The sequence below is a fragment of the Oncorhynchus mykiss genome, chromosome 27 (assembly GCF_057628025.1).
Source record: "Oncorhynchus mykiss isolate SJ-2025 chromosome 27, ASM5762802v1, whole genome shotgun sequence".
In the NCBI taxonomy this organism is placed as follows: domain Eukaryota; kingdom Metazoa; phylum Chordata; class Actinopteri; order Salmoniformes; family Salmonidae; genus Oncorhynchus; species Oncorhynchus mykiss.
In genome coordinates, this window is record NC_143048.1 from 20,138,867 (window position 1) to 20,151,821 (window position 12,955).

The 12,955-nt window shown below is 42.0% G+C and overlaps 2 protein-coding genes across 4 annotated transcripts in view; one reads left to right on the forward strand and one right to left on the reverse strand.

Annotated features, from left to right (window-relative positions):
- The window catches only part of LOC110507690 (Golgi SNAP receptor complex member 1), a 55,747-nt gene extending 53,871 nt beyond the window's left edge, over positions 1 to 1,876 (forward strand). For all 3 annotated transcript variants that reach the window (XM_021587842.3, XM_021587843.3, XM_036965414.2), the window contains exon 9: positions 1,227 to 1,876. In XM_021587842.3, the coding sequence (XP_021443517.1) occupies positions 1,227 to 1,351 (125 nt within the window). In that variant the 3' untranslated portion in view covers positions 1,352 to 1,876. The remainder of the gene's footprint in view (positions 1 to 1,226) is intronic.
- A 5,109-nt stretch (positions 1,877 to 6,985) lies between these two features.
- Positions 6,986 to 12,955, reverse strand: part of LOC110507691 (trafficking regulator of GLUT4 1) — a 32,802-nt gene continuing 26,832 nt past the window's right edge. Inside the window, exons 2-3 of the mRNA XM_021587844.3 lie at positions 9,832 to 9,958; positions 6,986 to 9,509 (exon numbers count right to left, since the gene is read on the reverse strand). Coding sequence (XP_021443519.1) covers positions 9,499 to 9,509; positions 9,832 to 9,958 — 138 coding nt within the window. The 3' untranslated portion in view covers positions 6,986 to 9,498. The remainder of the gene's footprint in view (positions 9,510 to 9,831; positions 9,959 to 12,955) is intronic.

Sequence of the window (12,955 nt, forward strand, 5' to 3'; positions counted from 1 at the left end):
CAGTTTTATATCTTTATGTTTGAAGCCTGAAATGTGGCAAAAGGTCGCAAAGTTCAAGGGGGCCGAATACTTTCGCAAGGCACTGTGTATATATATATATATAAATATATATAGGCCCAATGAGCATGCTCCAAGATCAGTTTGTATTGTTATCAAACACATCTATCCCAGCAAGATTTAAAGACCTCCAGTGGTTTTTGAACTTTTCCTGTTGGAAAGTGATATCGCAAGTATAAATGTAGTGAAGTACAAGTCACTAAATAGGTAAAAAAAAAAATGTTTTGATCTAAATTTCAAGGAGTAGGGCATTCAATGAGTTGGTCTGATGGGAATGTGTGATGTCATCGGCCTCCCCCTTGCTTGAAAAGCAGAGGAGGAAAGCTAACCCCACCACCACTTGTGCCATGTCATGACATACCTGGACCACCTATTGAGATGTGCCTTTTGTTAAGTAAATCCGGTGTTAAATGAGGTGAAAAGTAGACTGGAGTGCCACTTTAATGGGAGCCTGATTCTGCCTGGTATCTTCTCTTTGCTCTGAGCATGGTTGTCAGGCCTTCCAACCGGGCGATACAATATATTCCTCACACGGGGCACCAAAACCAGCCTCTTCAGGAGAGAAACTCCTATTGATTCTAAGGAAATATCTGAGCATGCGGAGCAGTTTGATCCATTCTGGTCCATTTAACTGACTGGGGGGGATTGAGGGCTTAAATTGCTCCATTCCTCACTCCTGCTAGGGTTCTATGAACAACATATTGGATCATATTTCACTTTGCTGTCAAAAGAAAAGATCACTTGCCTGTTTCAGAAATACAATTTCAGAACAGACCAAAAATATTAGCAGTGACATCAGAAAAGCAGGCAATTCGACTTTTTTAGATTCTAATTAACGATTAAGGCCAGAGGGGGTGTGGTATATGGCCAATATACCACAGCTAAGGGCTGTTCTTCTGTATGACACAACGCAGATACAGCCCTTAGCCGAGGTATATTGGCCATATACCACAAACCCCAAAGGTGCATTATTGCTATTAGAAACTGGTTACCAAAGTAATTAGAGCAGTACAAATACATGTTTTGTCATAAACTGTCTTATATTATGGATTTCAGCATTCAGGGCTCAAACTACCCAGTTTATAATTCCAATGTAATGATTTTCTGAACATACTTGTAATAAGAGGTGGTTGGCACTTGGTTCTGTTTCCCTTAACTTCCTCCTCCAGATCGTTTCCCAGCCATCAACAACCTCATCCAGCGAATCAACCTGCGGAAGAGGCGGGACTCCCTAATCCTGGGTGCAGTCATCGGTGTCTGCACCATCCTCCTGCTGCTCTACGCCTTCCACTGATGACGGACAGACCGGTCGAACAATCGTTACTCTGCGCTTGTAACATCGGAATCAGGACTCTGGAGAATGGGCTTGAGTGATTGGAGGCTACTGAGTAGACGGACAGATAGACCGACAACCTTTTGGCCCAATCGGTTAACAGGATTGATCAAAGCCATCATGGACTACCTGATTTGTATTTAGCAGTGAGGGAAGAAGGAGATGGGGAGATGGAGCAGCATCTTTTTGTTTAGTTTTTCTATCAAAAGTGAATGTGCTGTTCAACTCTGGTTAAGGGAACGGAGACCAAATTTACTAATATGACTAGATTTTAAAGAATTATATATAAAGAACACTTGCTTCAATGAGGAGTTAAAGGCTCTGAAGACAGATTGCGGATGCGAAAGAGGGGGACTGTTTTGCTGTTGATTTCTGAGGTGGATGGATTTTTAGTTGAATGGTCGTTTTTTAGTGGCGGGAGATTCAGGAGGTTTATCATCATGAGCTGTACAATGTGCATTATTAATAAATTATTAATATACAGTATGTGATACTAGGCACTTAACATTTTATTTTTTAATATTTTTTTGAACTTCGACATGTATTGAGAAATTATATTTTTAATTGAAGGCCATTGATTCAACTCTAGTGCTGCAAATACCATTATTATTTTGTGCTGCATGGATGACTTCATAATCACTGTAGTACTTTAAACAATGGCCCACATACAGGTGTATGGTTAAACCATAACTTTGACTTCTTTCATTACGTGTTTCCCTCAACTTACTTATTATACCGCTTAGCAGACACCTATCCAAAGTAACTTGCTCTACAGTGAGTGCATGCATACATTTTTATAATCGAATCCACGACCTTGGCTGGTGCCACGCTCTCACCAACTGAGCCACACAAGTTCACTTGAAATCCAGAGATCTGTAAGATTGATCAGCATTCAGCCCTCTGTGCTTCTTCATGATCAAGGACCTACTAAGTCCTACCTTGAGAAAATTCAACAAACCTTAAGTCATACATTGACGTCAACTGGAAATATGTGTTCAAACTTTTGTTCCAAACTGATTTTGAATGTTATGATTCTGTTCTACCCTATATGCCCATTATCTTACAGAGACTCAAACCTCTGTCTGTCCCTCCTGCCTCATCCTGTTCTGCCTCCTGAAGAAGTTCTGGGCTGATTCATTTATTTGACTAACATTTAACATCCCTAATATGAACGTTGATTTGAAAGATGCTACAGTTGGAAGGAGATTTTATTAGATATTTTACTTGAAATTGTCAATGGCATTTTAAGTGGTTTTACAGTGGAAGAGGCTGCAGATGTTAAAGTAAACAAGGCAGCAGTGTCTAGATTACTGTTTAATGGGGTACTCTGACAATCAGATGTTAAAGTAAACAAGGCAGCAGTGTCTAGATGACTGTTTAATGGGGTACTCTGACAATCAGATGCGAGTCACCGCCACACTCCCTCTGACCTCTGTTTTGTAAAAAATGTGCTTGCGTCTGCCTGCTTGTGAACGTGCGTACCTACGTACGTAAGTGCGCGTGTGTGCTGTGACAGCCACACTGCACAGGAGCTGTAACTGCAGTCTGCAGGGCTTCCCACCAGGACTCTACAGGAACCTGTCATCACTCCCATGTCACCTTGATAGCCACCTACCAGGTTTTAAATGAATTACCTTGTCTTTCTGTCTGTCACACCTGACATCTCACCATTTATCATCTGGTAACTAGACAAGGAAGTTTTAGTCACAAAGTTGATTACATTTTGAAGTTTGGTTTATTGGTACATGAAGTGGAAATATCTAAAACCTTTCCAAGTACACCCATTTCCCCTTTTTTCATAGATGTCACTGCCCACTTTATTCTTTTCATCCTTTATCTCTATTTTCAGGTTACTCTTCTCTGAGGGCAAATGGGGGACTGCATTTTGTCATCTGAGTGCAGTACTTCTATTGGTCTATAACTGGTTCAACAAACATCCATACATTTGACACAGCTAGCCTACTCTGGTGCTACTGTGTATAGCTCCTGAATATTTCAGATAGTTTTGTCTGGTTTGAAGATCACTGGAGTAGAACTAAGTGTTGTGTACTTTCGCTGTGACTCAAGTTTTTCCACAGAGGTTAAAATTCTGCTGATTCTAGCACAACACACAGGAGGGAGTCTATAATAACATTTGATTTGATTTGACTTGACACATGCCGAATACAGCTGGTGTAGACCTTACAGTGAAATGCTTACTTATGAGCCCCTAACCAACAATGCAATTTACAAAAAAATATGAGTAAGAATAAGAAATTAAAAGCAACAAGTAATTAAAGAGCAGCAGTAAAATGACAATAGCGAGACTATGTACAGCGGGATACCGGTGAAGAGTCAAAGTGCGGGGGCACCGGTTTGTTGAGGTAATGGGTACATGTAGGTAGAATTATTGAAATGACTAAGCATAGATGATAACAGCAGAGAGTAGCAGCAGTGTAAAGGTGTGTGTGTGGGGGGGGGAAATGCAAATAGTCTGGGTAGCCATTTGATTAGATGTTCAGCAGTCTTATGGTTTGGGGTTAGAAGCAGTTTAGAAGCCACTTGGACCTAGACTTGGCGCTCCGGTACCGCTTGCCGTGCGGTAGCAGAGAGAACAGTCTATGACTAGGGTGGCTGGAGTCTGACAATTTTTAGAGCCTTCCTCTGACACTGCCTGGTATAGAGGTCCTGAATGGCAGGAAGCTTGGCCCCAGTGATGTACTGGGCCGTACGCACTACCCTCTAGTGCCTTGAGGTCGGAGGCCGAGCAGTTGCCATACCAGGCGGTGATGCAACCAGCCAGGATGCTCTCGATGGTGCAGCTGTAGAACCTTTTGATGATCTGAGAACCCATGCCAAATCTTTTCAGTCTCCTGAGGGGGAATAGGTTTTCTCGTGGGCACAACTGTCTTGGTGTGCTTGGACCATGTTAGTTTGTTGGGGATGTGGACACCAAGGAACTTGAAGTTCTCAACCTGCTCCACTACAGCCCCGTTGATGAGAATCGGGCGTGCTTAGTCCTTTTTCCTGTAGTCCAAAATCATCTCTTTTGTCTTGATCACATTGAGGGAGAGGTTATTGTCCTGGAACCACATGGCCAGGTCTCTGACCTCCTTCCTATAGGCTGTCTCATCGTTGTCGGTGATCAGGCCTACCTCTGTTGTGTCATCTGCAAATTGAATGATGGTGTTGGAGTCGTGCAGTCATGAGTGAACAGGGAGTACAGGAGGGGACTGGGCACGCACCCCTGAGGGGCCCCTGTGTTGAGGATCAGCGTGGCAGATGTTGTTACCTACCCTTACCACCTGGGGGCAGCACGTCAGTAAGTCAGGATCCAGTTGCAGATGGAGGTGTTTAGTCCCAGGGTCCTTAGCTTATTGTTGAGCTTTGAGGACACTATGGTGTTGAACGCTGAGCTGTAGTCAATGAATAGCATTCTCACATAGGTGTTGCAGGTGGGAAAGGGCAGTGTGGAGTGCAATAGAGATTGCATCTGTGAATCTGTTAGGGCGGTATGCAAATTGGAATGGGTCTAGGGTTTCTGGGATAATGGTGTTGATGTGAGCCATGACCAGTCTTTCAAAGCAGTTCATGGCTACAGACTTGAGAGTGCTACAGGTCGGTCGTCATTTAGGCAGGTTACCTTCGTTTTCTTGGGCACAGGGACTATGGTGGTCTACTTAAAACATGTATTACAGGGAGAGGTTGAAAATGTCACTGAAAACACTTGCCAGTTAGTCAGCACATGCTCACAGTACACGTCCTGGTAATCTGTCTGGCTTTGTGAATGTTGACCTGTTTTAAGGTCTTACTCGCATCGGCTGTGAAGAGCGGGATCACAGTCTTCCGCATGCATGTTTCAGTGTTATTTGCCTCGAAGCGAGCATAGAAGTAGTTTAGCTCGTCTGGTAGGTTCGTGTCACTGGGCAGCTCTCGGCTGTGCTTCTCTTTGTAGTCTGTAATGGTTGGCCAGCCTTGCCACATCCTTCGAGTGTCAAAGCCGGTGTAGTACAATTCGATCTTAGTCCTGTATTGACGCTTTGCCTGTTTGATGATTCGTCGGGGGGCATCGTGGGATTTCTTATAATCTTTCGGGTTAGAGTCCCGCTACTTGAAAGTGGCAGCTCTAGCCTATAGCCCAGTGCAGATTTTGCGTGTAATCCATGGCTTCTGATTGGGGTGTGTACGTACAGTCGTACAGTGAACGTTTTCCTGTTTGCTTATGGCAGAATACAGCTCATTCAGTGCTGTCTTAGTGCCAGCATCAGTGTGTGGTGGTATGTAGACAGCTATGAAAAATACAGATGAAAACTCTCTAGGTAGATAGTGTCGTCTACAGCTTATCATGAGATACTCTACCTCAGGGTAGCAAAACCTCGAGACTTCCTTAGATATCGTGCACCAGCTGTTATTTACAAAAACACATAGTCTGCCTACCCTTGTCTTACCAGACACCGCTGTTCTGTCCTGCTGATACAGCGTATAACCAGCTAGCTGTATGTTGTCATCGTTCACCCACGACTCCGTGAAGCACAAGATATTACAGTTTTGAATGTCCCGTTGGTAGTTTAATCTTCCACGTAGGTCATCGATTTTTTTTTCTCCCAACAATTGCAAGTTTGCTAGCAGAATGAAAGTAAGAGTTTATTCGATCGCCTACGAATTCTCCGAAGGCAGCCCGCCCTCTGGCCCCTTTTTCTCCATCTTCTCTTCACACAAACGATGATGATCTGAGCCTGTTCCCGGGGAAGCAGTACATCATTCTCGTCGGACTCGTCGGATTCTGCCAGTACGTGGTGAGTAATCGCAGTTCTGATACGCAGAAGTTATTTTTGGTCATAAGACGGTAGCAGCAACATTACGTACAAAATAAGTCAAAGATGTTACAAACAATGCAAAGAAACGAACAAAAAACACAATTGGTTAGGGATATGTAAAACATCAGCCTTGTTCTCCGGCGCCATTTTGTCAGAATGGCGTATAGAACCACAAAGATGTAAATGTGGCATCATCACAAAAACAATGGCTTTTGGAGAGAAAAAAAGCAAACATTTTGCATACCTTTTAAGAGCACATGACTTGCGAGGCTCAGTGTATTTATTCATCCTGAAGTTTTTCGGTGCAGCAGGACATACCAAGGGGCTTCTGCTGTAGGTAAAAGAGACCCGGTCTTTTTGTTTAATAAAAATGACTAAAATGTTGATTCTGTGTAGTCGTTTGTGCTGACTGCGTTTTGGGATTTTTGAGAGTACTGGAGGTGTCTCTGTCGGTGCATGTTTGTAAGCCCTGTGTTGTGAGTGTTTGAGTATTCTGTTATCTTGTGTGTGTGTGTGTGTGAGAGAAAAAAGGAGTGTGGTAGTGAAAGGGTGTGTGTGTTAACATGAGGGTTTAGCTCTACATCTTTCTCTGTTCCAGACAGGGACATGGACTTTGATCATTATGTCAGTGGAGCTGCTGCTGCAGCTTTACCCCAGATGCCACTTCAAAGGCAGGTTGTCTGACCCCTTACTCTCCTTCTCACACACTACTCAGCAGTTTTCCCCTCAGACCATTCCTCTGTCATACACTGTCCTTCAACACACAACACACCAACATAAATCACTCCAACTCATCGTAGACCATGCATGGTAACGTTTATTCCAGACGTGCAGAAAGTTCACAATAGAGATGGAAACCAGCATATACATATGCTATCCAAAAGGGGAAAAAATCTGGACATAAAAAAAATAGACATGATTTTGAAAGTCACTGTTTTACTGACACAGAACAGCACGTATGCATCTCGCAGCAGACAGACGGTCAGAGAATGTGATAGAACAGTGCGGAAGGTGAGTGGGAACTATTTCATGTGATAGACAAATTACCATAAAAATGTGTCTTAAGTTGAATTTTGTGTCTTTGATGGCAGACTGAGTCACTGAATTTCCCCTGCTGGATTGGGGTCTCTCTCGCTCTCTCTCTCTGCCATTTGCTCTTACTGTATGACATAGAGCAGCCATCTACTTTCTCCCCAAAGTCAGGTTTCTAAAAGCACTTTAGGAGTGTGTGAGAAGTTTCCAGACTGAGGTGTGCCTGTTGCCCAAAGACGAGCATTAGAGCTCTTTAGACAGGGATCTTCAGCCCATCTGTCTAGTGAAGCACGCTGTGGCTACAGTAGCAATATGTGTTCATAGTTTGAATCCTCTAAAGGAGATCTCAAATGTTATGATGACCTATTTCACCAATTACAGGTTCTTTATCAATCATTTTAGATCTCTTTGAAGATTTTAAATTCAGGCCAAATAAATGCAATCAAATCATTATCATATAATTCTCTCTTTGGTCTCATTTGTGCAGCTAACACCTACATAAGCTCTTGATAATACAAGCAGTGGAATCAAGAACCATTGGCCAACTTAAAGTATTGAAATCTAATTGGAGTTCAGGAGAATGTTATGAGTAGTAATAAAAACATGAATATAAGTCCAAACAAGGGTGTTATGAAGGTTTTATAAGAGGTGTTATGAAGGTTTTATAAGAGGTGTTATGAAGGTTTTATAAGAGGTGTTATGAAGGTTTTATAAGAGGTGTTATGAAGGTTTTATAAGAGGTGTTATGACCTTGTAGTAAACATCTGAAGTGTGTCAATGTAACAGTCCTTTGTTGTGTTACCGTAGTGGAATCTGAACACTGACTTATTCCAGATGGCATAGTGGCACATTTGAATACAGACAGATTGGTGTGTTACAGTACATGTGCAGAGAGAACTGCTGCTAATCAATCAAACCTCAAAACAATGTTCCTTTAACATTACAGCAGGTCCTTACAGTGGCATCCAAAAACCTGGGTACTGTTTAGTCCTAAGCATGCCTATATAATATTGCACATATATATATATTTATATATATATATTCTTCATATAAATACACGTCATACTGATACAGCAGGGTGGCAATAGGTTAAGGATTTATGTTGGTCTCTGTCGTACTACAAAATGCATTCAGTCAAACAAGCTATGTTAACAGTCCCAGGTAATGAAACAAGGTACTGGAGTAGGGTGGGTTGTATTTTGGAGTGGAGCTAGGGGGTCCGTGGGTAAGGGGAGAGTGATTGATTGTTCTGACAAATTGCATATCCTCAGACGTATGCCCATGCTCTGGCATGGATGTTTGGAGAGGGGTTGGAGGGATGGGGAGGGTAGGCATGCACATTGATATAGTCAGACCCCTCCCACAGCAAGGCAGGGGAAAGGGGGGGGGGGTGTAATTCTGTTTCTGTGGAGTCCACAGTCAACCCACACAGGGCTGAAACACTAATTATGTACAACTCACTTAAGTCTCTAAGCACCTGGCATGTTTGATCCCAAAGTAAAAACACAAGACAAACAAATATGAATTCACAAACAAAATGAAAAAGGTTGGCTATCTACAGTCAAGTGGTCTCTTTTTTGTTGTAAAAAATCTACAAAATAAACAACATAAATTCAAAAACATCTCTGAATTGTGTTCCTTGGTCAAATATTACATCCTTCGCCAACCTATACCAGGAGGCAGCCATCTTAACTTAACAGTCTCTCAATCATCGCAGCTCAGCCCAACATACATTTTATACAAGTTGTGTAAATGGATATATTCATCTATATATATTTATATCTCTATAGTTGTATATGCTTTCAATCCAGGAGGTCAGGTCAACCAAGTATATTTTCAGATGATTATTCAACTGTCTTGACGTTTGTAGTCCAAAGCTTGGAGTTCATTTTCAAGGTCTCCTTCCATTCTTGATACAGAAAAGTTTATCACGTCATTCCTCTGTTCATCCCTCTCTCCTTAAATTTAAGAGTATTTTTTTTACTCCACAGAGAGTAGCGAGTTCCTCAAACCATAAGTCAACCGTCCAACTTTCTTTTAAAATACACTTTTTATATGAAGGATTTTATTTTTCGTCAAGCAAATGTTAGTGGAATCTAATGCATGCATATCTGGATATTTTGTGTTGCATTCATTTGCTACTGTATTTCCTACTCTTTAAACTTCTTAATTGTTTGCCTTATTTTTAATCTCCGAATCGGAACGGAATAGATTTTTTTCCCATGCAGCATCCTCTGCTTGGCTTGCAGCAGTGCTCTTGTTTCATGGTCTATACACTGGTCACTTGGTTACTGTTAGGGAAGAGAGAGGGGGGAGGGGGAGAGAGAAAGGTTAAGGGTCCAGTCATTCCTACAGTATGGCAGACTGGTCTGTAGCTGAAACAGCAGGAGGGTTACTCTCCTTGCCACACAGCCAGCCTGCTATAGCTGCAGTCTTTAATCACTCCACACAGAGCTCAGAAATTTGCTGAGCTGACACACACACACTATCCAGTCATCAATGTGATTGATGACAGACTGGTTTATATATGTTAAAATATTACCTTGGAATTGTTATGCAGTATGTGTGCATGTGCTTATGCACTGCAGCGGTGTGTGTGCATGCATTACTTACCAGAGACCGTTACACAGACGACTATGGTGAGTATACCCAGGATTATGGAAACGACACTGAGGAGGCGAGCCAGTTTACCCAGTCTCTTTGCTCCGTCCATGTCACCCGACTGCAGGCTGTTTCTGGACTAGAGAGGAGAGGAGACACAACACCAGGTGTATTTACACCCTCACAGAGACACAACAGTCATGACACAATTTGAGTTCTTACATTTGTCATTTAGCAGACAATCTTATCCAGAGCGACCTAGTCAGAATTATAATCAAGTTGTGAACTTGAACTCAAATCTTGAACTATGATATCATTTGTCTCTCATGTATCTTGTAGTCTGATGTCTTATTTCCTGTCTGTATGACTTCTGCTCTTGTTGGACAAATGAATCTTACAACAACTGAAACACTTAAATCCATACAGAGATTCACTGGAACATATGGTTTAACTGCAATTTACAGCTTTAAACTTTTTCTCAAACATTCCTTGGACATGATTGAATTTGGACGTTTCACTCCGTCTCGATAAGTGTTTCACTGTGAAATGTATCACCTGCTAGTCCATCAATCCACAGAGAAATTGCTCTAAAAGCAATTTAACACGAACACTAACAGAGATTTCCTACAGCTCGACAGAATTTGGGACCATATCATTGCAGACCTGTAATTTATTTACCCTTTTGCCAGGTACTTTATTGAACATTTTATGATAACAACTTGACCAAGAGATTATTCTTGATGTACAAAGTATTTCCAATATTTAAAAATTACATTTAGGCCTATTCATTGATTGACAAACTTTGATAAAGGTTAAATGAAATAGAAAATGTGAAGTCTGCAGAGCCTATAGGTTGTTATTGGTTGAAGTTGATGAATAGTATAGTGTGGGCCTTACTGTAAATCACACAAGGCAGCTTTATACGGTACTATACAGTGCATTCGGAAAGTTACATTACAGCCTTCTAAAATTGATTAAATTGTTAGTTTTTTCAAATCAATCTACACGCAATACCCCATAATGACGAAGTAAAAACAGATTTTTGAGAAGGTAAAAAAATATTAAATATCATATTTACGTAAGTAGTCAACACCTTTGGCAGCGATTACAGCCTTGAGTCTTCTTGGGTACGATGCTACAAGCTTGGCACACCTGTATTTGGGGAGTTTCTTTCATTATTCTCTGCAGATCCTCTCAAGCTCTGTCAGGTTGGATGGGAAGCGTTGCTGCACAGCTATTTTTAAGTCTCTCTAGATATGTTCGATTGGGTTCAAATTTGGGCTCTGGCTGGATCACTAAAAGAGAATCAGAGACTTGTCCCGAAACCACTCCTGCGTTGTCTTGGCTGTGTGTTTAGGGTCGTTGTCCTGTTGGAAGGTGAACCTTCGCCCCAGTCTGAGTTCCTTAGCACTCAGGAGCAGGTTTTCATCAAGGATCTCTCTGTACTTTACTTATTCATATTTTCCTTGATCCTGACTAGTCTCCCAATCCCTGCAGCTGAAAAACATTCCCACAGCATGATGCTGCCACCACCATGATTCACCGTAGGGGTGGTGGCAGGTTTCCTCTAGACGTGACGCTTGGCATTTAGGACAAAGAGTTCAATCTTGGTTCCGTCAGACCAGAGAATCTTGTTTCTCATGGTCAGAGTGCCAAAAGGCACCTAAAGGAAACTCCAAACGGGCTGTCATGTGGTGGAGTGCTGCAGAGATGGTTGTCCTTCTGGAAGGTACTCCCATCTCCACAGAGGAATTCTGGAGCTCTGTCAGTGTGACCATCGGGTTCTTGGTCACCTCCCTGACCAAGGCCTTTCTTCACTGCTCAGTGTGTCCGGGCTCAGTTTTGATCCCTTTCCCTGATCTGTGCCTCGACACAATCCTGTCTCGGAGCTCTGCGGACAATTCCTTCGACCTCATGGCTTGGTTATTGCTCTGACATGCACTGTTAACTGTGGGACCTTATATAGACAGGTGTGTGCCTTTCCAAATCATGTCTAATCAATTTAATCTATCACAGGTGGACTCCAATCAACTTGTAGAAACATCTCAAGGATGATCAATGGAAACATGATGCACATGAGCAAAATATTTTGTCTCATAGCAAAGTGTCTGAAAGCTTAAGTAAGGTATTTCTGTTTATTTTGAATACATTTGCAAACATTACTAAACTTATTTTTGCTTTGTCATTATGGCGTATTGTGTGTAGATTGATACATTTTTAAATACATTTAATTACCCAGGCTTCCCTAGAACTTCCCCATCTATCTAAACACTTTCTTCCCCATCTCCTTGATAAGTCATTAATTTTTCTTTGGATGATCGTGACAAGTGACTAGTAGAAATCCCATAGTTGAGACCTGATTCGCTGCCCTCCTGACTGACCAAGAGACACAAAAGACAACTAACCTCTGATGATGTCACCAGGTTGCAATTACCCAGGTTTCCCTAGTACACCACATTTTCCCATTAACCCCTCACTGTTTCCACGGATGCAACACACACACACACACACACACACACACACCACTATACTGCATTATGAAGATCAATAGTTACAAACAGATCTCTACTCAACAGGCATCTCCTCGACACTCAGTGGCCAACCTCAGCCTCTTAGACTGGGTTAGAGTGGTATTATCTGCTTCTGTCATCACCACATCCAACAGCTTATAAACCAAAATCTAACCAATCATCTCAAAAATGATATAGGAAAACAACAAAATGCTAACTGCAGATATACTATTTGAGCATGAAACAAAAGTACTTCAAGAAGCATGTGGTTGCTGTCCGTGGTGCTGGACTGGCCTCTATGAGGGTCTATGTTTTCATTTATATTAAAGTCAGATCGGTTTAACCACACAATGGAGGAATGAAAGGACACCGTTTCAAAGTATTCTAACTGGGGGGAAATTACATAGCTGAATTCAATTAGTTTTTATTAAACCATGATGTCTGAGATGACTGGGGGCTCTGCTACAATGGTGATCTCACTTCTAGACTCTTTCTTCCCCATCTCCTTGATAATACTGATAATGCTTGATGTTAGAGCAGCGACTAGCTATGCTTAATGCTGTGTGCGTAGCGGCAGCCTCATTAAAATTCAGAACTCGGGGTGATAGCTATGTTTAAGAGCGGGC